The 27731-nt window shown below is 34.0% G+C and overlaps 1 protein-coding gene across 5 annotated transcripts in view; it reads left to right on the top strand.

Annotated features, from left to right (window-relative positions):
* ATAD2B (ATPase family AAA domain containing 2B) overlaps positions 1 to 27731 on the top strand; it is a 132535-nt gene that overhangs the window by 57510 nt on the left and 47294 nt on the right. For all 5 annotated transcript variants that reach the window (XM_043917274.1, XM_043917273.1, XM_043917272.1 and 2 more), the window contains 6 exons: positions 2853 to 2941; positions 6345 to 6504; positions 7718 to 7808; positions 14835 to 15146; positions 17554 to 17689; positions 25382 to 25568. In XM_043917274.1, the coding sequence (XP_043773209.1) occupies positions 2853 to 2941; positions 6345 to 6504; positions 7718 to 7808; positions 14835 to 15146; positions 17554 to 17689; positions 25382 to 25568 (975 nt within the window). The remainder of the gene's footprint in view (positions 1 to 2852; positions 2942 to 6344; positions 6505 to 7717; positions 7809 to 14834; positions 15147 to 17553; positions 17690 to 25381; positions 25569 to 27731) is intronic.

Below are 27731 nucleotides of genomic sequence, written 5' to 3'. Positions count from 1 at the left end.
TTTTGTTTCATGTTTTGGTTATTTTGGCCGTGAGGTATGTGGGATCTTTAACTCCCTTACCAGGGATCAAACCTGCACCCCCTTCATTGGAAAGTGAAGTGTTAACCACTGAACTACCAGGGAGTCTCCATGTTGCTTTTTAAATCTATATTTACTTTATTTGTGTTTCGTTTCTCTTTCTTTGTGGGCAATAGATTTGAAATGTTTTCTTTCTTTTTTTTTAAAAAAACTGCTTGTAGTCATTATATGTCTTTTTAAATGACAAGAATCTACATTCCTAAATTAAGGATATAATCTGTTCTCTAAATGAGATGAAGGAGGTGCAGTTGGCCTTCCATATCTGCCGGTTCTGCATCCACAGATTCAGGCAACAATTTCAACTCATATTGGTTGAGTTCACAGATGTGGAATCCATGGATATATAGGGCTGACAGTACTATGCTATTTTACGTGAGGAACTTGAGCATCCTCGTATTTTGGTATCTCTGGGGAGCCTTGGAACCAGTGCCCTGCCCCACAGATACTGAGGGTTGACCATACAATGTATTGGCTAAGAGTTTGGCCTTTGGTGTCAGAAAAATGTTAGTTCATATCTGACTTTACTATTAAGTATATATGAAAGTGAAAGTGTTAGTCTCTCAGTCTTGTCTGATTCTTTGCGACTCCATGGGCTATAGCCCACCAGGCTCCTCTGTCCATAGAATTCTCCAGGCAGGAATACTGGAGTGGGTAGCCATTCCCTTTTCCAGGGGATCTTCCTGACCCAGGGATTGAACATGGGTCTCCTGCATTGCAGGCAGATTCTTTACCGTTTGAGCCCCAGAAAAGCCCTATTAAGTATGTAACTTTAAGTAACTGAAAGCATCTGATCTTTATTTGCCTCTTCTATAAAATGGAGCAAATAATGCCTATCTCATTGGACTAATATGAATTTTTCCTAAAAGGAAGTGTATATAGTTGACTCTTGAACCATACAGGGGTTAGGGGCACCAACTTCCATACAGTTGAAAATTGGTATATAATTTTTGACTCCCCCCAAACTTAACTACTACCTGCCTACTGTTGATAGGAAGCCTTACCAATAATATAAACAGTTAGCATGAATATTTTGTATTAGGTATTATATTCTGTATTCTTACAGTAAAGTAAGTTAGAGAGAAGAAAATGTTAAAAAAAAATCATGAGATTTGCAATACTATACTATATTTACCAAAACCAAAGTTTTACGTTGCCTGAATATAAGTTGAATTCTCTCTCAATCTATGTCAATGTTGTCTTATATAATGCAAAACACTGTAGATGTTATATATATTATACTATACATCAAAAATGAACAAATAAAATGAAAAAAATTCATATTTATTAGGTATCACGATTCATGCGTTGATAACAAAGAAACAGCCTTAAATCCTGGTGCTCATTTCTCTTCTTTACTAATAAATGAGAATGGGGCACTGTTGTCTGTATTAAAAACCTGTTCAGACACTCTTTCTCATCAGTGGTTTTCTTAATGGTGTCTGGAAACTTGTCTGCTACCTCTTGGTCAGAAGAAGGTACTTCTTCTATTACCTTGAGTATGTTTTTTAGTTTTTAAAATATAGTTTTTTCAAAGGAAAATGGCATAGCCAATTGGAAAACTACTTAATCTTCAATCGCAATTTTGTTTTCTTTAAATTTAGAAGTGACTTTTGTTGTTGTTTAGTTGCTAAGTCATATCTGACTCTTTGTGACCCCTGACTATAACCTGCTAGACTTCTCTGTCCATGGGATTTCCCAGGCAAGAATACTGGAGTGGGTTGCCATTTCTCTCCAGGAGATGTTCCTGATTCAGGGATCGAACATATCTCTTGAGTTGCAGGCAGATTCTTTACCTCTGAACCACCAGGGAAGCCCTAGAAATGATTTAGTGATTTATTGTTTTAAACAAACTCCCACTTTCACCTTTAAATCTACTCATGCTGAATCCTTCCCAGGAGATTGCTCCAGTGTGTATTTCCAGGTCCTTGCTTTGTTCCTTTTACCAAAAAAATGCAAAACACAATTCCATTGTGCACCTTTAGGGCTCCAATCACCAAAAACAGGGGAAAAAAATCTTTGGAATAGCCAATCAAGTTGAATTAAAAAAATCCACATGAATGCCAGTGGGTTGGGGCAGGAATCCACTCCTGTGTTCTTGGTCATTTGATGCCATTCCATGAATCCTTGTAATTCACCCTCCCTATCCTGTCCACATATGATTTGAATCCAGTGATCTAGCTTCAAGGATTGGGGTCCAGTGAGCCCTCTCCAGTCCACCTTGACATTTTAAGCCAAGCCTGTCTTTAAAATTATTGTCATACTCTGTTGGTATTAATTTCTGCAGGTTTAGATTCTTCACCTTCCTTTTGCTTTAAGTTTTCATAGAATGACCTTGCTTTTTCTTAAATTATATTAGAGTTTGTAGGAATGCTTTTCTTATATCCTTACATGGAAGCTAATTAAAATATGTCATTAACATAAAATAGTCTGTTATATGATAAAAGCAATATGAGTAGTGTGTTTAAATGTGTTTAATAAAATAGTATGTTTAAAAATACATGTATGTGTATGTGTGTAAATGACACATATGGCAGAATAAACAAATTGAAAACAGTAGTTAGTTACTGGGTAGGTAACTCCAATCATTACCTTGTGATTGGAGACTGAGGAGATAGGAGCTTTTCTTTTTCCTCTATAATCTTTCTTACCTGCTGCATGTATACCTTGTATAAGTACCATTTGCTTATATTACCTATTTACTTCTGTTACTTATTAAAAAAACATAGTAATTAAATTAAAAATGAAAACTAATACTTGTTTTCTTTTTATACTAGGCATATTTGATGAGACCTTCTATAATATTTTTTGATGAAATAGATGGATTAGCTCCAGTTCGCTCTAGCAGGCAAGATCAGATCCACAGGTAATATTTCCTAATCTGATTATGTTGAGTTCATATGTTGACATATTACTAAGACTTAACCCTTGAATTAGTGCTGTGAGGCTTGTAAGGTGCAAGCTGTTGTTTCCTTGAGGAAGACTTCTTTCTTATAGCATGTGTGTGCATGAGTGTGTGTGTGTGCGTGCGCGCGCATGTATGTGCTCAGTCACTCTGTTGTGTCCGACTCTTTGTGACTCTATGGTCTATTCACCCGCCAGGCTCCTCTGTCTTCAGATGTTTGTAGGTAGAATTTTCCTATTTTGAATTGAGCTGCTTAAATTTGTGAGCTTCTAATTTTCATCCTAGCTGTAATGTTTTTATAATATTTTATTTCTTAAAATATTTTTTTGTTTCTCTTGTCCCTGTGAATATTTGTGACTAAGCTTTTGTTTGCCTTTTCCCCACCATTTGGAACCTTCGTTTATATAAAATGTCTGAAATAGTCAATTCATAAATGGTACAAAATTTATCAGGTAAATGCTAACAGAAAGCTACTATTGCTGTATTAGACAAAATTGTGTGTAAGACAGAAAGCATTATTATAAATATAAAGACGATCCCCTTATAATGATAAAAGCTTCAACTTATTAAAAGGTGTAATGGTTTAAAATCTGTAATTCCCTAATTACTATATTTCAAACTATATAAAACAAAAATTGACAGAACTGCAAAGTGAGAGTCAAACTGATCATCACTGTGAAAGAGATCATGTACCTCTTGGTAATTAATAGAACAAAGGAGCATAAAATAAATTCTCTGTAGATTATTTGAGCAACTGTGTTCTATGAATCTGATCTTGTGTGCATACTTATCTAAGGCAATATAGAATGAACACTAGTTTTAAACATCATTTATAAAAACTTATCATATATTATGCCTTAAATCACAACTAATTTCCAAAGTTTAATAATATACTATGTGTAAGAGATAACAAACAGACAAGCAGAAAATTTTATGTCTGTTATCAGCAGTTATTGCTCTAATTCTAAATAATCTATGGTACTAGTGAAATAATTATAACAGTATATGAACTGCAAACAAAGATATACAGAAATCAAGAAATTAAAAAGTTGCTTCTTTGAAAAAAATAAAATTGAAACCAACCTCTGGCTCAGTTGGCCATGATAAAAAAGACATTGATAAAGCAGTATTTAGGAAAAGAAAATACGTTGTTTTAGATTTTGTAAACATTAAAGATTAAGAAGAGGATTAAGGCTTAAACTCAAGAGGTTTAAGTATAAAACTTTTAGCAAAAAACCTGTGGGAAAATTTTCATAACCTGTATGTGAATGTTCATAATATTTTTGGGTAATAGCCAAAAATTGGAAACAGTCTAAATGTCCATCAACATGTATATCAACAATTTGGGATATATCATAAAATGGAATATTGTTTTAGCAATGAAAAGGAATAAACTCTTGTTAAAATGCCTCACATGTTAGCAAAGTAATGCTCAAAATCCTTGAACCTAAGGGTCAATAGTATGTGAACCAAGAACTTCCAGATGTTCAAGCTGGATTTAGAAAAGGCAGAGGAACCAGAGATCAAATTGCCAGCATCTACTGTATCATGGAAAAAGCAAGACATTCCAGAAAAGCATCTACTTCTGCTTTATTTTTTTCTCTCTCTCTCTTTTTTTTTTTTTTTTCTGCTTTATTGACTATGCCAAAGCCTTTGACTGTATAGGTCACAACAAACTGTGAAAAATTCTTCAAGAGATGGGAATACCAGACCACCTTACCTGCCTCCTGAGAAACCTGTATGCAGGTCAAGAAGCAACAATTAGAACTGGATATGGAACAATGGACTGGTTCTAAATTGGGAAAGGAGTACATCAAGGCTGTATATTGTCACCCTGCTAATTTAACTTCTATGCAGAGTACATCATGTGAAATGCCAAGCTGGATGAAGCAGAAAGTGGAGTAAAGATTGCTGGGACAAATATCAATAACCTCAGATATGCAGAGGACAGAAACCTTATGGCAGAAAGTGAAGAGAAATTAAACAGCTTCTTGATGAAGGTGAAAGAGGAGAGTGAAAAAATTGACTTAAAACTCAACATTCAGAAAACAAAGATCATGGCATCTGGTCCAATCACTTCATGGCAAATAGATGGGGAAACAATGGAAACAGTGACAGATTTTATTTTCTTGGGCTCCAAAATCACTGCAGATGGTGACTGCAGCAATGAAATTAAAAAATGCTTGCTCCTTGGAAGAAAAGCTATGACCAACCTAGACGGCATATTAAAAAGCAGAGTCAGTACTTTGCCTACAAAGGTCTGTATAGTCAAAGCTATGGTTTTTCCAGTAGTCATGTGTGGATGTGAGATCTGGACAATAAAAAAGGCTGACTGCTGAAGAATTGATGCCTTTGGGCTGTGGTGTTGAAGAAGACTCTTGAGAGTCCTTTGGACTGCAAGGAGATCAAACCAGTCAATCCTAAAGGAAATCAATCCTGAATATTCATTCATTGGAAGGACTGATGTCTGAAGCTGAAACTCCAATACTTTGGCCACCTGATGCGAAGAGCTGACTCATTAGAAAAGACCCTGATGCTGGGAAAGATTGAAGGCAGGAGGAGAAGGGGACAACAGAGAATGAGATGGTTGGATGACACCACTGACTTGATGTATGTGAGTTTGAGCAAGCTCCGGGAGATGGTGAAGAACAGGGAAGCCTGGTGTGCTGCAGTCCATGGGGTCGCAAAAAGTCAGACAAGATTGAGTGACTGAACAACAACAAAAATACACCAACAGTGTGATAAATTTCAAATAATCATGCTGAGGGAAAGAATCCAGTAGAAAAATAGTATTTACCATGTGATTCCGTCTATATAAAATTTTAGGTAATGCAAGCTAATGTATAGTGACAGAACTTGGATCAGTAGTTTCCAAGGGATTGGGTAGAGGTCAAGGAGGAGCAGTGGGGATGGATTGCGAAGGGTGCAAAGAAGAGCATGATCAATATTACTTTTTTCCTTAATGGTGATAGTTTCACATACTTCAAAATTCAGCAATTTGTGTTCTTTAAACATATCCAATGTATTATATGTCAGTCATATCTTCAGAAGACTTAAACCTGTTTAGAACAATATGTGAAAGTTAATTGGAACTTAATTTCACTTTTGAACATGGATATAAAAATCTTTAAGACTGATAAAAGTTAGTATAAGCAACAGTTTTTGCAACTTTTTCTTTCTTTCCTCTTTAAAATTTTCTTACAGCTCTATAGTGTCAACCCGTTTAGAACAATATGAGAAAGTTAATTGGAACTTAATTTCACTTTTGAACATGGATATAAAAATCTTTAAGACTGATAAAAGTTAGTATAAGCAACAGTTTTTGCAACTTTTTCTTTCTTTCCTCTTTAAAATTTTCTTACAGCTCTATAGTGTCAACCCTCCTTGCTCTTATGGATGGATTAGACAATAGGGGTGAAATTGTTGTTATTGGTGCTACAAATAGACTTGATTCTATAGATCCTGCTCTTAGGAGACCTGGTCGTTTTGACAGAGAATTTCTTTTCAACCTTCCGGATCAAAAGGTAACAGTCTGTTTTCAATATACTAAGATTTATTTCTCATTTGATTATGAAGTGTGTGTGTGTGTGTATACACACCAGGCTTCCCTGTTCTTCACCATTTCCTGGAGCCTGCTCAAACTTACATACGTCAAGTCATATATATATATATGAAAGAAAATATTTGTTATATCATTGGTTTATTTTTGGTAGTTGAATGCCCAGCTTAGACCTTGGAATTGAAGCAATAGCTACTGATTCCAGATTTTGTCAACTTTTGAGCAAAATTTATCCGATAACTTCCAAGTTCTTTTTGTCTTGGAGCTAGATCCCAGATTCCTCACCAAGCCAATAATAATTTTATCTTGGTTATAATTTGCTTTTTCATAGTCTTAAGAAACTCAAGTAGCAGTGTTGAGGCAATAAGGACATTAAATTTTAGAAAGCGTTGTTTTTCCCCTGAAAGAAGGCAAATGTGAAAAAACATTCTGATGTGACTTTTAAGCTGATTATGGATTTTTATACTTCAGTGTTTCTTTTTTTCCTGTGAGAGAAAAAGAAATTTAATTTGGAACCAAGATGTTAAAATTTTGATTGTGTTATCCAGTTAGATTTAAGGTAGAGAATGCTATTTTGAAAGAAAAAAATCAAGGTAAAATTGTTTAAACCTTTGTTTTTTTCAGTGAATTCAATTACTATTCATGGAGATTACCTTGTTATGTATTAAGTGTGAAAGCATTCATGAACTTATATGACAGTGTGTATTATATTTCTTTACTTAATCAAAAACTTCAACTTCAAACTGTAATGACACTTTATGCATATTAGAACTAAAAGGACCTGAAAAATCTAAATATACAGTTTGTTAGAAGTTATGGTTATTATAATGCATTGAAGTTTTTTGCTGAAACATTTTCAGATGGTAAAAATGATGTGGAGGAAAGTGTAATTTAGTTTTGAGTTCTAGTCCTAGATCAAGTTCCTGTACCTCTCAGACTATTACATGTCCTAGTTTGTGAAACAAGGATCTCTACTACATAGCTCACAGGGTTATTATGGGAATCAGAGTTAACATGGCTGCCAAGCTGTTTATGCTTCTTTTAAAATAAACAATTGCTTTTCTGGGATATGGTTAGTTGATGAATTTGTTCCATCTGATACATTTTGGGGTTGATGATATTTTATTTGTATTTTTTTCCTTAGGCAAGATTTTATTTATCTGTGCTTTTCTTCTTAGGCAAGAAAACACATTTTACAGATCCATACCAGGGACTGGAATCCAAAATTGTCGGATGCTTTTTTAGGTGAATTGGCCGAAAAATGTGTTGGTGAGTGCTACTATTTGAATTTTTGACTGTTATTGTTTGTTCTGCTCAGCCTCCTTTTCCCCTTATATTTGGAATGTGAATGAGTATAATTATACTTTTGTGCAATAGATGGCTTTGCCTTCAAATGTAAAAAATTTTTTTAAACATTTCACTTGAAGTTTGAACACTTCTAAATTAAAATTTTAGCTGCCATTAGGTGTTTCGATTAACAAAACTCCGTAGTAATAATGCCTTTCATTGAGTGCTGGATTTCCAATCTTATTACAGTGTCTCCTTTTAGGAACTGTTCCCTTTCAGAAATTTTACTAAGAAAAATAAGCTTAAACAAGAGGTAAAGATCCATGTATAGGGCAGGACTATAGTCTTTTACTTCGCAGATTACATGATGGACTCATCTTCATTCTGGTGGTGTAGAAAGAAGTTGAGTGAGAGGAGTCTTCAAAGAAAACACTTAGTGACATCTGCTATATTTCCCTAAATGTTAAACTCTCCAAGTTAATGTTAAATTATTCACAGAGTAGAAGATCTCCAACAGAGTGAATGAACACTATTGCCCTAAAAGGATATGGTGAGAGTATTTTATGTGCATACATAGGAGATGGAATTCAGAGGTTTTAGAATTCAGGAGTTTGGCACTAATTAGGTCTGAAATAAAAATGAATATGGTATTAAGCAGCTGAATATACACGCAGGTATTTTCCTTTCATTCTTTTTCTGTCTTTTGTCTATTTTTCTCTCATTCTCCCAAAAATATAGATTAAAAAATCTCTCCATGAACTTTTTAAGCATTATGAAGAAGTTCCCCTAATAAGTCCACTAACAATCAGCAGTCTACTTGGGAAAAGTTTAAAGTTACCAAAACCAAAAAGAACAACTTAGTTAAAAAATCATTGTGGTCCACCATCAAATAATTAAAACTTAAATAGAACATTAGTCCATTCAGTTAGCTACATCCGAATTATCCTCTTCATCCACAGGGACCTCCATCTCCGAAGCAGCATACCTCAACTTTTGAACCACAAAGACCTCGACATCTTCTGGTGAGGAGAAAACGTAAATCTCTCCAGCACTACTACAGTTTAAGCTTTGCCTGGTATAAGAGAGCATGCGCCAAACCCATTTCATGTAAATTTGGCTTGACCTTTGCAAAGCCTTGTGCTGCTTTATGGGAGAGGGTGGTATTTGGTACAAAACCCAGTCTTTGCCCTTTTTGAAAATTTGACCCCTTTTATTTCCTGCTACTTTTATGATATTGTGTTAGAGTACAGATCAGAATGGAAAGTCTTTGTTGATTGGTCTGTGAATTTGTCACAGAATGATCCTTAACTGAAATAAGCAGAAGTCTTCAGATAATCTTGGAAATTCCCTGAGTAATCTAAAAATTACTTTTTATTACCCTATCTACCATCTGAAATATTATATACTCTAATTTGTCATCCTAAATATTAGAGTCTCAGTTTTCTTTTTCATTTCCAAAGGCTACTACTTCTCATTTTACCAAGTTATTTATTTTAGCTTTTAGTCAGTTTCTTAAGTTAAAAAAATTTTAAGACATACTTTGTTATAGGACTGAAAAATTTCTCTTGCCTTTTTTGGGGGTGGCATTGCTGGTTTAGAATCTGCTTGTATATATATACTATTTTCTTCCTGGAGAGTGACATAAAAATTATAATTAATTTAATTATAATTAACTGACTTCTGATTTTGTTTGTGACATTTATTTCATTTAAGAAACCAATTCACATTAAAAAAAAATCAAATGCAAGTCTTCAAACAGGAATGAAATAGCAATACACTTTAAATTCATTATGAAGTTACCACTTATGTATCCCAAAGATGTTTTAACATGTATGGGTTCAGTAGAGTGAAATTTATGCCTGACAAAAGAGTAAGCAGGTTGTTGATGAAAAACTGAAAACATGGTTGACCTTTTGTTAGAGGTTATGGATTTGGTAACTTTTATCTTGAAATGAATTCCCAAGTACTTGGAGGTTTGCATGCTTCATAGGTGTGATTTTTAGTAGTCTTCAAGTAATTTCGGTATCCAGAACATGTGCATAAATAGTAGGAGCTTAAAGTTAATGAAGATCTTCTATCTAATCATATTTGTCTATTCATTTTCACTAAGGTTTAAGCAATGAAAGGGTCTCTGTCAATGAGGCATCTTAGCTTGTGGACCTTCACTGTTTGGTATTTTACTTAAAAAGTAGCTTCATAAAATTTTATTGCCTTTCCTAGTTTATATCCTCTTTGAATAGTTTATACTTTCAGTCTTTCAGACAAATCTCCATCTTAACAGTACTCAAAATGCCTTTTTTTTTGGTGTCTAGATATGTGTATTTATCAGACTATTAGAATTGTAGTGGTAGAACTAGTATAGTTATGGAATTCTTATGGAAGGGATTTTGATATTTTCTCTAATATCAACTTTTAACTCTCAAAAGAGGCTATATTTCAGTATTTCTAGAATAGTCATATCATCTATTTTCTAAACCAGGACCCTTTGAGAGTGAAAAAATATGCTGTTTAGGCAAGCGACCTAAACCGGGACATGTGATCACACTTAATATAACCTATTTAGCCTAGTTATGATATACCTTTAATCCTGTTTTAGAGTCTAGTAAGGAAAGTGTATAAAGTATTGGGGTCGCATGGGGTCCCAGTGTGGTCGCAAAAGAGTCAGACATGACTCAGTGACTAAACAAAAGGAAAGTACATTATTAACTCAGTAGTTCTCAATTTTTTTGTTTATCAGAATGACTGGTAGTTTTCTCAAAATACATATTTATGATATTAAACCACCACTTAGTGATTCTGATTCACTAACTTTATTGGTAACCTATTTTTGATTCATTTTCTTTGTTTATTCAGACTAGTCAAGGTTGACAACCACAGATATAAACTAGTAATTCTCATTCATGAACAAATGTAACGAAGATAAATCCTGTAATTTATAGTCTGTTGGTTACGATAATCCATATGAAAATTTATTTTTTTCAAGTAAAACTTTATTACTAATGATGAAATTCAAACTTTCAAGGAAAAAATTAGAATTGTTTTTTTTAACAAAATGGATTGTAAACTACACGGCAGTTCTCAAAGGGTGCTGTATGACTTATATTTGTCACTGTGAGCTGACAGCTTGCTAACACTTAAAAGACTGTAGTGATGAGACTGTGGTAATATTAACAAATGTGATTTTTGGTATTGTTAATAAAATGTGTCAATATAGAAACATCCATATAATTTAGGGAAGGAAATTTACTTTAAATGGAATCTATTACAGTTGATAAACTCTAAAGTTATCTTTAATAAGTTAAGAAAAAATGAACAGTAGATTGCTAATTATATTATTAACATATTATGTCAAACACAAATGTTATGGGCAACATTTACTGTATAAAGTAACTTTTAGTGACTTTTTTCTGTTCTGCATTGTTGTTGAGCATTTTTTTTTGTCCTTTTTAACTTAGACTTTTTGCACTTAAAATTGGGTCATATAGGATGTTCAGTAACTGTATATACTTTTAAAGAAGTAAAAGGAGTGTGGTTTATATTTTTTGAAGGTGGTAGTTTATTCTTTACTTCCTCTGAAATGGATTGTTTGATTAACTTTATGTCTGAGCTAGTGTTCTACAGTTATTTTGTTGAACTAATGTTACAGATATGTATGGAATAGGAAAAGATAGGTTTTTTTTGGGGGGGGGATTCATTCCTTAAGAAGTAGAAAATAAAATGGAGAGTGATGGTGTGATCACTCACCTACAGCCAGACATCCTGGAGTGTGAAGTCAAGTGGGCCTTAGGAAGCATCACTATGAACAAAGCTAGTGGAGGTTATGGAATTCCAGCTGAGCTATTTCAAATCCTAAAAGATGATGTTGTCAAAGTGCTGCACTCAATATGCCAGCAAATTTGGAAAACTCAGCAGTGGCCACAGGACCCAAAAAGGTCAGTTTTCATTTTAATCCCAAAGAAAGGCAACGCCAAAGAATGCTCAAGCTCCTGCACAATTGCACTCATCTCACAGGCTAGTAAAGTAATGCTCAAAATTCTCCAAGTGAGGCTTCAACAGTTTGTGAACTGAGAACTTCCAGATGTTCAGGCTGGATTTAGAAAAGGCAGAGGAACCAGAGATCAAATTGCCAATATCCGTTGGATCATAGAAAAAGCAAGAGAATTCCAGAAAAACATCCATTTCTGTTTCATTGACTACACTAAAGTCTTTGACTGTTTGGATCACAACAAACTGTGGAAAATTCTAAAAGAGATGGGAATAGACCACCTTACCTGCCTCCTGAGAAACCTGTATGCAGATCAAGAGGCAGCAGTTAGAACTGGACATGGAACAACGGACTAGTTCCAAATTGGGAAAGGAGTACGTCAAGGCTAATATATTGTCACCCTGCTTATTTAACTTCTATGCAGGGTACATCATGTGAAATGCCAGGCTTTGTGAAGCACAAGCTGGAATCAAGATTGCTGGGAGAAATATCAATAATCTCAGATATACAGATGACACCACCCTTATGGCAGAAAGTGAAGAGGAACTAAAGAGCCTCTTGGTGAAAGTGAAAGAGGAGAGTGAAAAAAACTGGCTTAAAGCTCAACATTCAGAAAACAAAGATCATGGCTTCTGGTTCTGTCACTTCATGGCAAATAGATGGGGGAACAATGGAAACCGTGACAGACTTTATTTTCTTGGGCTCCAAAATCACTGCAGATGGTGACTGCAGCCATTAAATTAAAAGACGCTTGCTCCTTGAAAGAAGAGCTATGACCAACCTAGACAGCAGTTAAAAAGCAGAGATATTACTTTGCTTACAAAGGTTCATATAGTCAAAGCTATGGTTTATCCAGTAATCATGTATGGATTGAGAGTTGGACCATAAAGAAAGCTGAGTGCCAAAGAATTGATGCTTTTGAACTGGGATGCTGGAGAAGACTCTTGAGAGTCCCTTGGACTGCTAGGAGATCAAACCAATCAATCCTAAAGGAATTGAATATTCATTGGAAGGACTGATGCTGAAGCTGAAACTCCAATACTTTGGCCACCTGATGTGAAGAACTGCCTCACTGGAAAAGACCGTGATGCTGGGAAAGATTGAAGTCAGGAGGAGAAGGGGACGATAGGGGATGAGATGGTTGGAAGGCATCACCGACTCGATGGATATGAGTTTGAGCAAGCTCCAGGAGTTGGTGAAGGACAGGGAAGCCTGGTGTGCTGCAGTCCATGGGGCTGCAACGACACTAATGAGTGACTGAACTGAACTGAACTGAACTGAATGGTAAACTTGTTTTTTTCTGATAAATTTTTGGGAAATTGATTGCTGGCATGGGACAGTGTTCAAGCTTCATCTGCTTATCCTTTTCTGAATTAAATTCTCATAGGACATAGTAAGTTTTCCCCTACCTCTTAATAAATGTTCCTTTTAAGAATACAATTCTTAATAATTTTAGTTGAAATTTTTAGTCCCAGTAAGTTGGTTTAATAATAAAAGAGCTTAAATTTCTTGGGAATAAAAAAAAAAGCCTAGTAGGTAGGATTCATTGTTCCCCCTTTCCTGTTATACATGGTAACTTAACAGTTTTATGTTTCCAGACTATAACCTTGCTGTTAACTTTTTTCTCTTTTCATTCATTCTTTCACTCAGGAAATTATTGGATATCTATTGAAAGCCAGGCCAGACATTGTTCTTGGTATTTGAGATAGATAAACACTTAGTGAACAAGACAAATAATCCTAGAGGGTCATTTTCTAGTTGGGGAAGGCAGATAATAAAAATACTAGGTAAATGATAAGGTGATAAGTGCTGTGGAAAAAGGAGAGCAGGGTAAGGAGTTTTATGTTGCATGTAGGACTTGGTTAAGGTGATCTTTACTGATAATAGGGATATAGTTTATTATAGAAGTGTGAGTCAGTTTGATTTATATGGTTTTGTTCGTTAATGTTCTTTTTCTGCCAGTTAATCTGGGACTATTTCTTCTCTGCTTATATTTTTCCTGTCTAATCACCATTTTAATTTCAGTACTTAAGTGTTCTACAAGGTCATTGTAAGATATAAAATGAAATAAATATAATAACACCCCTGGAAGAGCTTAGGGACTAATGTTCTGTAACTAGTTTGAGTGGTTCCCCCTGCTGGCTTAACTGACAAAGGTGGCCAAATGTAGGTTTAATCAGTAATGTAAAAAACCAACCACGACTAGTTTGAGTTTTCTTCTTTGTTTTGTGTTAAAGACCTAACAGTTCCTATATTTTTTTATGTATTTGTTGCTCAAATGAATGAAATGACTGACTTCACTGGCAGCTCGATCAGTTATTTAACTTGATGATCACTTAAATATGGGTAATGGATGATGCTTCATGTCTCTATAGCCCTTTGAACTAGATTATGAATCACTTTAAGCTAAAAGTATATATAAAAAGGAAATTAATGTGAAAAATGGAAGAATTCTCATTCCTTTTAGTACCTTTGGAATTATCAGAGATGCTTACAACTTTATAGTTTTGGGGATACTTAGATATTAACCTGCTTCTACCTTGCACTCAGAGTTGGTAGTAGAATAGCTCTGATTTTGAAGTTTCTGCTTATGTATACTACTTTGTACCGCTTCATTATAGGTGTTTGAAATTAGTAATATTAGAAAAATTTATGGAAAACTGATGCCTTAAGGACTAAACTGATGATTAGGAATATTGATGAAGGATTGATATGACGTTATTTTTCTTAAACCTTTCTTGAAGAAAGATGTACATTATAATCAGTGGTCTTGGCACAAAAATATATGACTTTTAATATCATTAGTTTATGTATTTGTTAACATATTCAAAGCATTTTTAGTTAATGGATAAATGGTTTTATTAGATGTTTTTCAAGGGTCATTTTTCATTTTGCTAGTAAAATTGCCCATAATAATTGATTTAATATTAGTTTTTTGGATAAAGATGTACATATTTGCAAAATATAGTTGGTACTTGGAAAAATGGACTTACCTTTGTTATCCTTTTCCTTTTGTGCATTAGGCTATTGCGGAGCTGATATTAAGGCCCTGTGCACTGAAGCTGCCCTGATTGCCCTGCGGAGGCGTTATCCCCAGATCTATGCTAGCAGTCATAAACTGCAGCTAGATGTTTCCTCAATCGTGCTCAATGCCCAAGATTTTTACCATGCAATGCAGAATATTGTGCCTGCTTCCCAGCGTGCTGTCATGTCTTCGGGACATGCACTGTCTCCCATCATAAAACCACTGCTGGAAAGAAGCTTCAACAACATCCTAGCTGTCCTGCAAAAAGTGTTTCCTCATGCTGAGATTAGCCAGAGTGACAAGAAAGAAGGTAGTATAAATTCTCTTTTCATACTGTTTAAATGAAATAAGTATGGGCATAAGTAAATAAATTGAATATCCTTATAAAAGTATTTGTGTGTTACTCTTTTATATTTGCCATGAATATAGGAGATGTATCTATTTCATTTGCCACTGTATTCTAGACCTAGCATATGCCTGGCATACAGTAGTTGCTTATTCAGTGTCTATAAGAATAATGAATTTGTTCTGAATATTTGTTCTGTTTGTTTACTCTTGGGACTATCTGACTATCTTAATATAGGAGTGTTACCATCTTTAGGAAAGTTGACTGTAATAGTATTGATTTACATTTCTCTTCTTATTATAAAGTGTTTACATAAATTGTCATTTATTAATCCTCATAACAATCCTGTGGGGTAGGTACTCTTACTCTATCAAAAATGAAGATATTCATTTATATAAGGTCACTCAGTAAGTTCTAGGTCTTGCTCAAACCCAGGGAGCCCAACTCCAAAGGCAGTGCTGTTAACCATGTTGTTATAATGTCCCTCTGGATTCAGCTCATCATATTGCTATTATTGGCATAGCACTCCATAGTGTGCTGTGCTAATGGAGTGTAGTTTATTAGTAAGGGAGTAAACTAGAACCTGATTATAGATGGTCTTGAATTCTGGCCTCATGATTGTAGTTTGAATTTGAGAAAAAAATAGAAAGCTACTTTAAAAAATGTTACTTATTTATAGGAAAACTTTAGGTTTGTATGCTAATCAAAGTAAAGCCCATGAACTTTGAAGAGACAGTAATTTTTAAAAATTGTCTTAATTTTCTTTGTTTAGCATGTAGTTTTCACTGTATAGAAAATTGTTAGTGAATTATGTTAACGTTATAACTGTTATATAGAGAAAAAAATCATCAGTAGTCAGTGAATTTTGCTGTTATAAATATATTTTTCAGAAACTTTTTAAAGTAGATTCTCATGAAATATCACATTGATTACTTGATTTCTTAAATTTGTCAAATGAGAATAGATATTATATATGAGCCAGCTACTCTGCCATGAACTGTGCATTTCTTGTCTCTGATTTTCATAACCGAGAATCTGTATATTTTCCCTAATTTTTTTAAATTAAAAAAAACTATGTTACCTTTAGAAAATCATAAAAATCTACCTTCTCTTCTGAGAGATTATAACTTCTTTATTTCCATTTGAGAATTTTTTATGACATTATTAGCTATGTTTTCTTACCACTTTTTTCCCCATAAGTATTAAGTATGCTTTAGATCCATTTTTTTCTTTATATGCCAGTGGAAGGAAGAAATCACTTTGATTATTAATAATTTTTTTTAGTTATTTAGATATATTATTCTGGATTATTTTGGTCTTTAATATTTTTCTTAGCAAGTGTCCTTGTATATGAATTATCAATCAAATGGTACTTAATTATTTGATTAATTTTTATAATATTAGTCATGTTAAATATTTGACTTTTTTTTTTCCTTTATTTTTATTAGCTGGAGGCTAATTACTTTACAATATTGTAGTGGTTTTTGTCATACATTGACTTGAATTAGCCAATATTTGACTTTTAAAAGCCACTGAATTGTGCTCTATCTGCCAGCACAATTCAAGACCTCATTTTAGAAAGCATATCTCTTTTTTTCCTTGTTTTCTTTGGGGAAGGGTATGATTTCTGTCAATTTAAATTTCCTCACATTTCTCCTATACATGTAGCATTGCTTTTTATTGAACGAATTGACACTTTTGTTAAGTATGTGTGAATTATAGCTATAATACTTTAGGTTGAAGTCTAGGTAAATTTTTAAGTATGGCACTCTCAATAGGAATTTTAGTTCCAGTTGTTCATTGAGCAGTAACTTAAGACCCATAAAGAGACTAATGTTACTTGAATGAGTGTGTTTTCTAAGATTGGCTTTTTTTCCACTAAATTCCTGAGTCCCTTCTTAACTAGACTAGATTTTCCTTGAAATGTGTGTGTGTATGCCATGTGAAAAAAATAAAGGTCAATTTATTCCTTGTTGCTTTTGTAAGAACTGGGCCATACTTCAATTACTCTATTAATTAAACCATTTTGTATTAAATGCACTGGTTTTGGTAAAAATTAGCTTAGTGATTCTTAGTAAGTAGGTGAGAACTTTATGAGAGTGCCATTTCTTTTCCAGACTTCTTGTAGTTATTCTCCAAAAATGTATCTCATAATACTTCAGTAGTCTGTACAGGTGAAAGAATTACATTGGTTCCATTTATAACTTACTCAAAATACTGTAGTTTGTCATTTGCCTGGTCAATTTGTGTTATTTGATAGATAACTTGTTACTGCCACTTGATTTTTTAATCAGTTTTCCTTAGCTTTGGTAGGTCAGTAGTATTAAATGACTTCTTAAGCCTCATAACCTTTGTGTTCTTTTTAAAACAGATATAGAAACTTTGATTTTAGATGACAGTGAAGATGAGAATGCTTTATCAATTTTCGAGACAAGTTGTCACTCAGGATCACCAAAGAAACAGTCGTCAGCTGCTGCTGTACATAAACCTTACCTTCATTTTACAATGTAAGCAATTTATATCAAATTTCTTTCAACTTAGAGTGATTTTTACTACTTTATGGTTAGAATTGCAGTATATTTTTACTTACGGTTATAACCTTGAGGACTTTTTTTCCCTGTTGTTTGGACATAGTTCTGGAAAATTTATATTGTGCTTTTGTTTTTGTGTGGTAATAATTTGGCTTATTGGTCAACTAAAGATATTTTTCCTTGAACCGATTGTGGGATTCTTTTTTTTTTTAAGTAGGATAGAAGGCAGGGTTACCTTTAGAAAGTCAATCCATGTCCCCAGTATTCTTGCTTTTTATTTCAACTGAACAGAAATGAAATATTTACTGTGATCTAGAGTATTTTGATTGTAATAAGTTTCACATGATAATTTAGGACTCTAAGGGTACTAAGAGATTTTGAGTTAGAAATTGCTTAGTAATTAAATCAATAACTTTCTGATTGTCCACAACCTCATTAGTTTACACTTTCTAATTTAGATTTTATGTTTTTTCTATTTACCTTTATTTATAGTAAAGCAGCTTTTGCTATACACTTCAATAGGTAAACAGTTTTAGTGCTAATGTAATTTTAAAGTAAGACATTAAATAGTTTTCAAATAGTAACAGCATCATCAACTTGTATTTACATAATTATCAGGATAGTTGAAGAACCATAATGCTCCAGTCAGGTAGGTCTAATAGGATTTTTTTTAATAGGACTTTTATTAGAAGACATTGTGTGTATTTTTTTAAAGTAATGTTTCTTTAGAGAGATTTTGAATGAATTTAAGTCTGCAACATTAATGAAGTTTCTCTCATAGATTTTGGTGAAATGTTAATTTGATTATTTGCATTGATAACTCTTCCTTGTTTTTCAGTTTTTAAAATGAGACTAAATCACTTTAATTTACTCTTTAACAGTAAACTATCCTGTTAGTAACTTTTGTCTTCTACTGGCAGAGCCTTTCTTTTATGCCTTCCGGAAAGTTTTCTTACAGTATTTTAGTAATTTTACAAATCTGTTTATTAAGGGAAAACAAAATGATCATTTTTTTCTGACTTTCACCTGGTTAGCTGTGTGTGTGCTATTTGTTTTAACAGTTTTAGTTGTTTGAATTTGAAATACATAGTAGAAGCCAAGAAACTGTCAAAAGACAAGTTTTTCAATTTTATATTAAGAACATTCTGTCACTGACTTAATGTATATCAGTGCCATGGTTTATTTTGTTTGACTTAGCCTTTCTGAAGAAATTGCTCTTTTGCATAAGCTTTTCTAATTCATTGATTTGACTTTGGTTTAATAGTGAGACAGCTGTATCCTAGGATGAACTTTTTAAAGAGATGTTTTGATAAAATTAGTTTGTTAATTTACTCATTCTGCCATTTTTTTTTTTTTAAACCCTGTGCCAGGCACTGTACTAGATGCTGGAAACATGAATAAGATATAGTTCTTATTCTGGAAAAGTTCTTGTTCTTGCGATTGACAAGCATTAGGATATGGCTGGTGTTTTGAAAACAGAACTAACAGGCTTGCACAGGGAAGTCCAGAAATGCTTTACAGAAAAAATGGTGACAGTTGCTGTCCTTTTGAGTATAGGAGTTAGCATTTGTTGCTTATTACAAACTAGACATGTGGTAGGTGTATAAAGCTGGGGCTTCATATATGGTAATACATATAGGCCTTTCAACAGTCATTTAGCATTTGTGGTATCATCATTTTATAGATGAGGAAACTGAAGTACAAAGAAGTTAAGTAAATTGCCCATGATCATGCTGCTAGCAGGGGGCATACTTGGTACTATTTGTTTCCTGGGACCATATTCCTTCTGTTGTACTGTGTGGTTTCCAAATTGATTTCTAAGCTTAATAGGTTTTTATGGGTAGGTTGGACGATATGATTTTTCACTTTCCAAGAAGTATTTACCTTAGAATATAAGCCTTTAATAAGGGTTGCACACATATTTTGTTTTTGTTGATTTGGTTTGGTTTGGCTTTTTTGTTTGAGCAACATGTGTTAGCATGTCAGATTAATACAGAAAAGATGCTGGACAAGTAGAAAGCATGACTTGAATGCTAGTGTCAGTAACACTAGCTCAGGCATTGATGGTGCGTTTCTGTTTCTGGAATAGTTTCCTAAAACTGTTGAAATCTTTTCTTTAGATTTACGAAGAAATAGAAGTCAAAGTATTTAAGGTCTGTCAATCTGATAAAGAACCCTTATGATGGAAAATAAGTTTTCTTTCTTACTGTATATTACCATAAAGGGATTAGAAACAGAACTTTCTGAGGTTTTCCAAATGAAAATAGCTTTGTTTTTTCTGATTAGAAAGATGATATACTCTGTAGAGAATTCAAGTAAAAAAGAAGAGCTTAAAGAAGAAAGTAAAATTAAAGCCCAAGCACCTGAAGGTAATATTTGTTAACATTTTGGTGACCACACTTGGTATTCTTGCTATCCATATAGACAGGCCCATATATTATTTTATATAATTTATAGTCTTCATAAGGCTGTTAATGTAACTTGCCTTTCCCCCCTTATTATGTTAGGAATTTTATTTCATGTCAATATATGTCTAATGTCATTATTTTAAAATAGTAACTGCATGGTATTTTTTAAATGTTTCACAGTTTATAATAACCTTATTGATAGAAATGGAAGTTTCCACTTTTCCTATTTTATAAACAGTGTTTATTTATGATAGACATCTTTCTAAGTATATATCTTTATACCATTTTCTGATGCAGACCTTAGGGAAGATTTTAAAAACTGATGCTGTGGCCAAAGTGTGTATACGTTTAAAAACCTGATAGAAGTTGTTAAATTGTCTTCCAGAAAGGTTGTACCAATTTATATTTCAGCACTGATGTATGAAAGGGTTATATTTCTATTCCCTTTTCATTTCTGAGTGCTGTTTGTCTTTTAAAATCTTTACCAACTAGATAGATGAAAATAATACCTTTTTATTTATATGAATCATTCATTCTTTCATATAGTCTTTCACTCATGCAGATCTTTTGTCAAAGTGCTTATTGTGTGCCAGATGTTGCTCTAGTAATTGGATCCATGTTAAGATGCCTGCCCTTATTCAGCTTGCATTTTAGATGGAGACAGACAGTAAAACAGTCAGTGTGCTAGACAAAATGTTAGAAGATAACTACTGTGGGAAAAAATGTAGAGAGCACTCAGAGATAAGGGAATCTTTGAGAGTAGGATGCATTATAGAATATCCTTGGCTATATTACATTTTGGCATATATTTGCCGTATTTAATTTCAGAAAGTTGTGCTTTTTTCCATTCTCACTATTCATGAGAATACCAATTTTCCCACCATCTACTTACTAGTAAGAGTATTATAATCTTCAGTTTACCAATCTAATAGATAAATGATGTTTCTGAATATTTTCATTATTTTTCACCTTTGATAATAACTGCCAAATCTTTCTCAAGCCTCCATCACTCTTGAGCTTTAAGCTTTGTCCAGCTGCCTGTCACCCTACGCTGTGTCACAGATCTTTCAGTGTGTGCTTGCTTTGTCTCTCCTTCTCTTCCCATCAGTCCTCTGAGCTACTATCCATTCAGTTGTCCTGACTGAAATTGGACACCATTCTCAACTCTTTCTCTTTCTTCCCTTCTATATCCAGTAAATGACCCAATCCTATAGATTTTTCTTACTAAATAAGTCTAATCTCAAGCTCTTCCTTCTACCTCCTCTGCTACTATCCTTGTCTACACTGTTATTAACATCTCATGCTTGAGTTATTATATAGCATACCTCTAACTGGTCATCTTTCCTACGGTTTACCTTCTTTCAAAAACTCTCTCCTGTACTGATATGCTGACTTAGAGTTACTATCCAAAAACATGTGTATGCTTACATCACTTCCCCTGCTTGAGCATCTTTTTTTTTAAAAAAAATAATTTTATGTATTTATTTATTTTTGGCTGTGTTAGGTCTTCATTGCTGTGCAGGCTTTTTCTCTGTTGCACTGCGTGGGGGCTATTCTCTAGTTGCAGTGCGCAGACTTCTTGTTGCAGAGCATGGGCTCTTGGCGCACAGGCTTCAGTAGTTGCAGCACATGGGCTTAGCAGCTGCAGCTCCTGGGCTCTAGAGCACAGGCTCAACAGTTGTGGCCCAGGGGCTTAGTTGCTCCATGGCATGTGGGATCTCCCAGGATCAGAGATCGAACACGTGTCTCCTGCATTGGCAGGCAGATTCTTTACTATTGACCCACCAGGAAAGCCCTACTTAAGCTTCTTAATGTTTCCTCATTGTCTTCAGGGAGGACATGGCTTTTAACATGGTTTAGAGAACCCATCATAGCCCTTTGCAGTCTGATTCTCTTTCCCAATTCCCCTCCCTTACCCCAATATCTTTACTCCTACATTGTCCCAAAACCTTGAAAGAAGCTGGCTGTAATGAACTATATCCACTACCCCAAAGGGCCAAGAGGTTTTTTTGGCCTCTGGTCCTTTGTACATCCTGTTTCTATTTCTTGAGATTCATGCTTTCTGCCTTTGACCTGTTGGGTTTGTGTGCTTTCATAATGCTTTTTCAGGAAAGCTATCTGTGAGTCTCTAATAGCACCATGTACTCAAAGGTTGTTTCTTATTAATTTATTTCCTTTTTCCAATAAATACACTGTGTCATGAACTCTGTAGTAACAGTGTATTGGTGGATACTTTGGGCCAAAGCATTCAACATAGGAAGCAGTCAAAAATTGTTAAATGAAGGATCGTTTTTTAAAAGTTACTTCTTTCTATTTTCTTTTTGAGTTGTCTACATCCTTTGTATAAGAAGGTATTTTTGGTTAAAATACTGTGCATATAAGCTCTTATGCATTAAAATCAGTCCTGTTAATGGCAAATTTAATTATCTCATTTGATTGTTTGCTGTTTGGTTCAGATTGTAATTTTTTTTAATTTATTTTTTTATTGAAGGATAATTGCTTTACAGAATTTTATTGTTTTCTGTCAAACCTCAACATCAGTCAGCCATAGGCACACATATATCCCCTCACTTTTGAATCAATCTCCCATCTCCCACCCCGTCCCAGCCCTCTAGATTGATAACAGAGCCTTTGTTTGAGTTTCCTGATCTATACGACAAATTCCTGTTGGCTATTTTACATATGGTAATGTAAGTTTCCATGTTACTCTTTCCATATATCTCACCCTCTCCTCCCCTCTCCTGAAGTCCCTAAGTCTATCTCTATGTCTGTTTCTCCATTGCTGCCCTGTACAGAAATTCTTCAGTACCATTTTTCTAGATTCCATATATATGCGTTAGAATACAATATTTATCTTTCTCTTTCTGACTCACTTCACTCTGTATAATAGATTCTAAGTTCATTCACTTCATCAGAACTGACTCAAATGCATTCCTTTTTATGACTGAGTGCATATATACCACATTGTGCATATGTACCACAACTTCTTTATCCATTCATCTGTCGATGGACATCTAGGTTGCTTCTGTGTTCTAGCTATTGTAAACAGTGCTGCAATGAACAATGGGATACATGTGTCTTTTTCAATTTTGGTTTCCTCAGGGTATATGCCTAGGAGTGGGATTGCTGGGTCATATGGTGGTTTTATTCCTAGTTTTTAAAGGAATCTCCATACTGTTTTCCATAGTGGCTGTATCAATTTACATTCCCACCAACAGTGCAAGAGCGTTCCCTTTTCTCCACACCCTCCCCAGCATTTATTGTTTGTAGACTTTTTGATGATGGCCATTCTGACCGGTGTGAGGTGATATCTGACTGTAGTTCAGATTATAATTTTTGAATAACAAATGTTTTTAGATTTTTAAGAATTAAAAATACATGAATCTTTTGTGTTTTTGTTTCTATGTTAGCATTCATTTTGTTCTGTGAAATGAGGATCTGTATCCTTCCTATTTAAAAACAATATTTGTGTTATAGTTCATCTTCATTCCATTTATCTTTATACTTACTATCTTATATAAAATTCTTTCAGTTAACTGTGATTTGTTTTCTGGGCTGCTATTAAGTTCCACTAATCAGGGTTTCTTTTCTCTGGTGTATTCTACATTCTGTTATTCTGTTCCGTAATATGTGTCAGTATAAAGTAAGGCACATCTTAATGTACTGTTTTAGAACCTGGGCTTTGCAGTTGTATGGACACCAAGTTGTGTAATCTTATAGTGAACTTCTCTGGGCCTTGGGTTCGTTACTATTTAGTAAGAGGAGACTTATGTATTTCATAGAATTGTTAAGAAAATTAAACAAGAAATCTGTATGAAGTGCTAGTTACTAAAATAGGTTTAAATGTTCTGAAATTGAAGCTCGCACACTTTTCCACTTGATATTTTTACTTGATTATTTTTTCAGATAATGTTGCAAGGAAGTTTTAAATCTCCCTCCTGCATCAAATTTTATTTTGGGATTTTTTGATTTGCATTTTTAAAAATCTATAAAATAAAACACCATAAACTAACCATGGTTAACAATAGTGAAAGTGAAAGTCGCTCAGTCCTGTCTGACTCTTTGTGACCCCATGGACTCTACAGTCACTGTATGGTATTCTATACAGTTCACTGTATTCTTTACAGTCCATGGAATCCTCCAGGCCAGAATACTGGAGTGGGTAGCCTTTGCCTTATAGTTAACAATAGCTAGGTATAAATGCGTAGAAAGATTTGATGTCTGTATTCAGGCCCATGGTGTATTCCAAATAGTTCTTCATCTCTCTTGTTAAGGTTTTTTATTATTATTTATGATTTGTATATTTAGTATTGTTTATCATTTGTATTTTTACAGTTGTGAATAGAATCTTCTTTCCTTCTTTGTATTGGTTATTGGTGGTGTTTAGGAAAATCTTTCAGTTTTTCTATTTCCATCTTCAGTCTTGTTATTTTGTTGGTAGGCTATGGCAGTGATTAGTTGATCCTCTTGGATTTTCTAGTGTACAATCATGTTCTTTACAAGTAACAGTGTTTGTCCTGTTTCTTTCCATTAGTTCCATTTTAAAATTTGCTTTATTATTATTGCATTGCTTAGAATTTCCTGCATTATGTGCAGTGATATTAGATAAACTTGTTTCATTTATCTTTTTAGTGGTGCTGTAGAATCTTGAAAATACAAGTTGATTTTGGTTTAATATGTTATCCTAAACTGGCCTTCTCCGGTGTAGGGCTTTAGATGTTATCTACTAGGTTAAGAACAGTTAGTTTTTATTGGCCTAGAAACAAAATTGCTGCCACTAAAGAAGTCCTACTTTTTTTTTTCTATTTTAAAAATTGTAAAATATGTATGAAGTCTACCATTTTAACCATTAATAAAGAAAACCCTACATTTGGAATAATCTTTAGATGTATATCTTTATTGGAGAAGTGGAATTCTTAACATTTGACCTTGGATAATTAATAACTAGATCACACTTAGTATCTGAAGCATTTTCCAAGTTAATATATGTGGTATGAAAAGATGAATACCCAGGTAGTCTGACTTTCTTTCAGAATGGACTTTTATACTTTTATGTCTTTGTTGTTAATACGGTTAGAGAGAGCAATATTTTAAAACTGTAATTAATGAAAAAATGATTCACTATACTTAAAAAGTGAGAGAAGAAAAGCTCTATTAATTTGGTGTTACATTCTTTTATGTAATTATTTTCCTAATATTTCATCTTGATCTTCAGAGTGTATGGTTTTGAAATAATGATTATATCTTATATGTATTGCAGGTCACCATATCATCAGCCAACCTCTTACAGGCCAAGATTATTGCTGTCTGGAGAACGAGGCTCAGGTCAAACTTCTCACCTTGCTCCAGCACTTTTGCACACTCTAGAAAAGTTCTCTGTGCATAGACTAGATCTCCCAGCACTTTATTCAGTTAGTGCCAAAACACCTGAAGAGTCATGTGCACAGGTAGGTTTGCACTGTGTCAGAGTATTTCCAGCTTTCTTATTTTTTATATCACAATAGTGTTTGATAGATAAATTTTTCTCAAAGAACAGTAATATAAATATTAACTTTTTGTTGGTTACTAGCATTATAATGTTAAGGCAGAGGATCCTTTTGGTTTTTTAAAATGAGATCAGTTTTTCCCATGATACTTCATTTTTTTCTGAAATTTTAATAATCCTATTTCTTGTATTAAAGCTCTATTAAACAGTATAGAAAGGGAACTTCTTTTTGCCTTTTTTTGACCCTTTTTACAGGGACTCTTTAAACTTCTGTCTGTACTTAAGAGCCTTATCACAGTAAGGGAGATAATATCAAGTTTGAGAAAGCCAAGATTTAAAATTAGTTTAGAAAACTGATAGCAATTTTAAAATTATATATATTTGTTTTAATAATCAAGTGTGTTTGATATTTAATTTTCCAATACTTTATCTTTGCTAGCTTATGAAGCAATTTGATGTTTTAATATAATAACTGTGAATTTATTACAAGTGTGTCATGTTGGAACTAGGGGCTAAGGGAATAAGTTTTTTGAACCAAGGGACCATGTCTTCACCATTTCTGTGTCTCTGACACAGTGCCCACCTCATAGTAAGTACTCATTAAATATTTGAGTGTCATCTTCTACTTTGACGTTTAGCCTATTTTTAGAGATTAGACTACTGGAGTAGTAACACTTAAGAGCGTTGCACAGTTTTTTTTTTTCCCCCAATTATAGTTCATATATATTTAATGCATATACTATCTAACTGACAACCATTCTGCATCTTGTAGCAAGATGGAGTTTTTAAAATAGTTCATAGTTCAGTTCAGTCACTCAGTCGTGTCCGATTCTTTGCAACTCCATGGACTGCAGCACACCAGGCCTCCCTGTCCATCACCAACTCCCGGAGCTTACCCAAACTCATGTCCATTGAGTCAGTGGTGCCATCCAACCATCTAATCCTCTGTCGTCCCCTTCTCCTCCCACCTTCAATTTTTCCCAGCATCAGGGTCTTTTCAAATGAGTCAGCTCTTCGCATCAGGTGGTCAATAGTGTCAGATTTATTTCTCTTTTACTTAACAGTTCTTTAGGTATGAACATGCTAGCAGTACTTCACTACTTATAAAGACCTAATTAAAGGTGTTTTTTCCAAAACCCATGGCCTGCCTAAAAAACTGTATACCGGTGATTTTCTCCAAGTTTTATACATTTAATTTATCCTGGCTGTGAGTGTTCTCCAATAAGGTTGATTTATATGTTTGCTCATGTTTTTCTTTTTTAGTGAGACAAAATTATTGTATTTTTATGCAAGTAGGAGAATAACTCAGTACCATTTAAAATAAATCCAAGTATTGTACTAGGAAAATATAAATTAACAAAGTGACTTCAGAGGAGAGAGAATCTAAATAGACAATAGCTGTGGAAGAAGAAATTGAGTGTCAAAAAGCACTAAATCCAAACAATTTCATAGGTGAATTCTTTTAATCTTAAAGGTTAAGATTATTTTGATGCTGGTTAAACTGTTCCAAAGCATAGAAAAAGAAGATGTGAAATCATAAAAAAGAATGGTGCTAAACCTTTGAAAGAAATACAAAGAAAATTGTAGACTAATCTCACTTAGACAGTGGTCATAAAGTAAATATTCCAAATTTATCTAGTAGCACATTGAAAGAGTAATGTACTATTACTAAGGCATGCAAAATTGATTCCGTTAGATGTGGAGAAATATAAATATTGGAATGAACATATTGAAGTTAAAAATATTTGCCAATAAAATTACACAGTGCTATGAACAAAGATAAAGAATAAAGAGAGAGTATGGACACAAAAGGTGGAAAAAAACAAACTCCAGAACCAAAAAATGTCAAAACCTAAATGAATCACCAATTTCCTCTCAAAATACTTCTGGGAAGTAAAGTGAAAGTGAAAGTCACTCAGTTGTGTCTGACTCTTTGTGATCCCATAGACTATACAGTCCATGGCATTCTCCAGGCCAGAATACTGGAGTGGGTAGCCTTTCCCTTCCAGGGAATCTTCCCAACCCAGGTCTCCTGCATTGCAGGCAGATTCTTTACCAGCTGAGCCACAAGGGAAGCCCAAGAATACTAGAGTGGGTAGCCTATCCCTTCTCCAGTGGATCTTCC

This window comes from Cervus elaphus, chromosome 11 (genome assembly GCF_910594005.1).
Source record: "Cervus elaphus chromosome 11, mCerEla1.1, whole genome shotgun sequence".
Lineage (NCBI taxonomy): Eukaryota > Metazoa > Chordata > Mammalia > Artiodactyla > Cervidae > Cervus > Cervus elaphus.
Note: the sequence above shows the minus strand (reverse complement) of the source record. Positions and strands in the feature narration are given on the sequence as shown.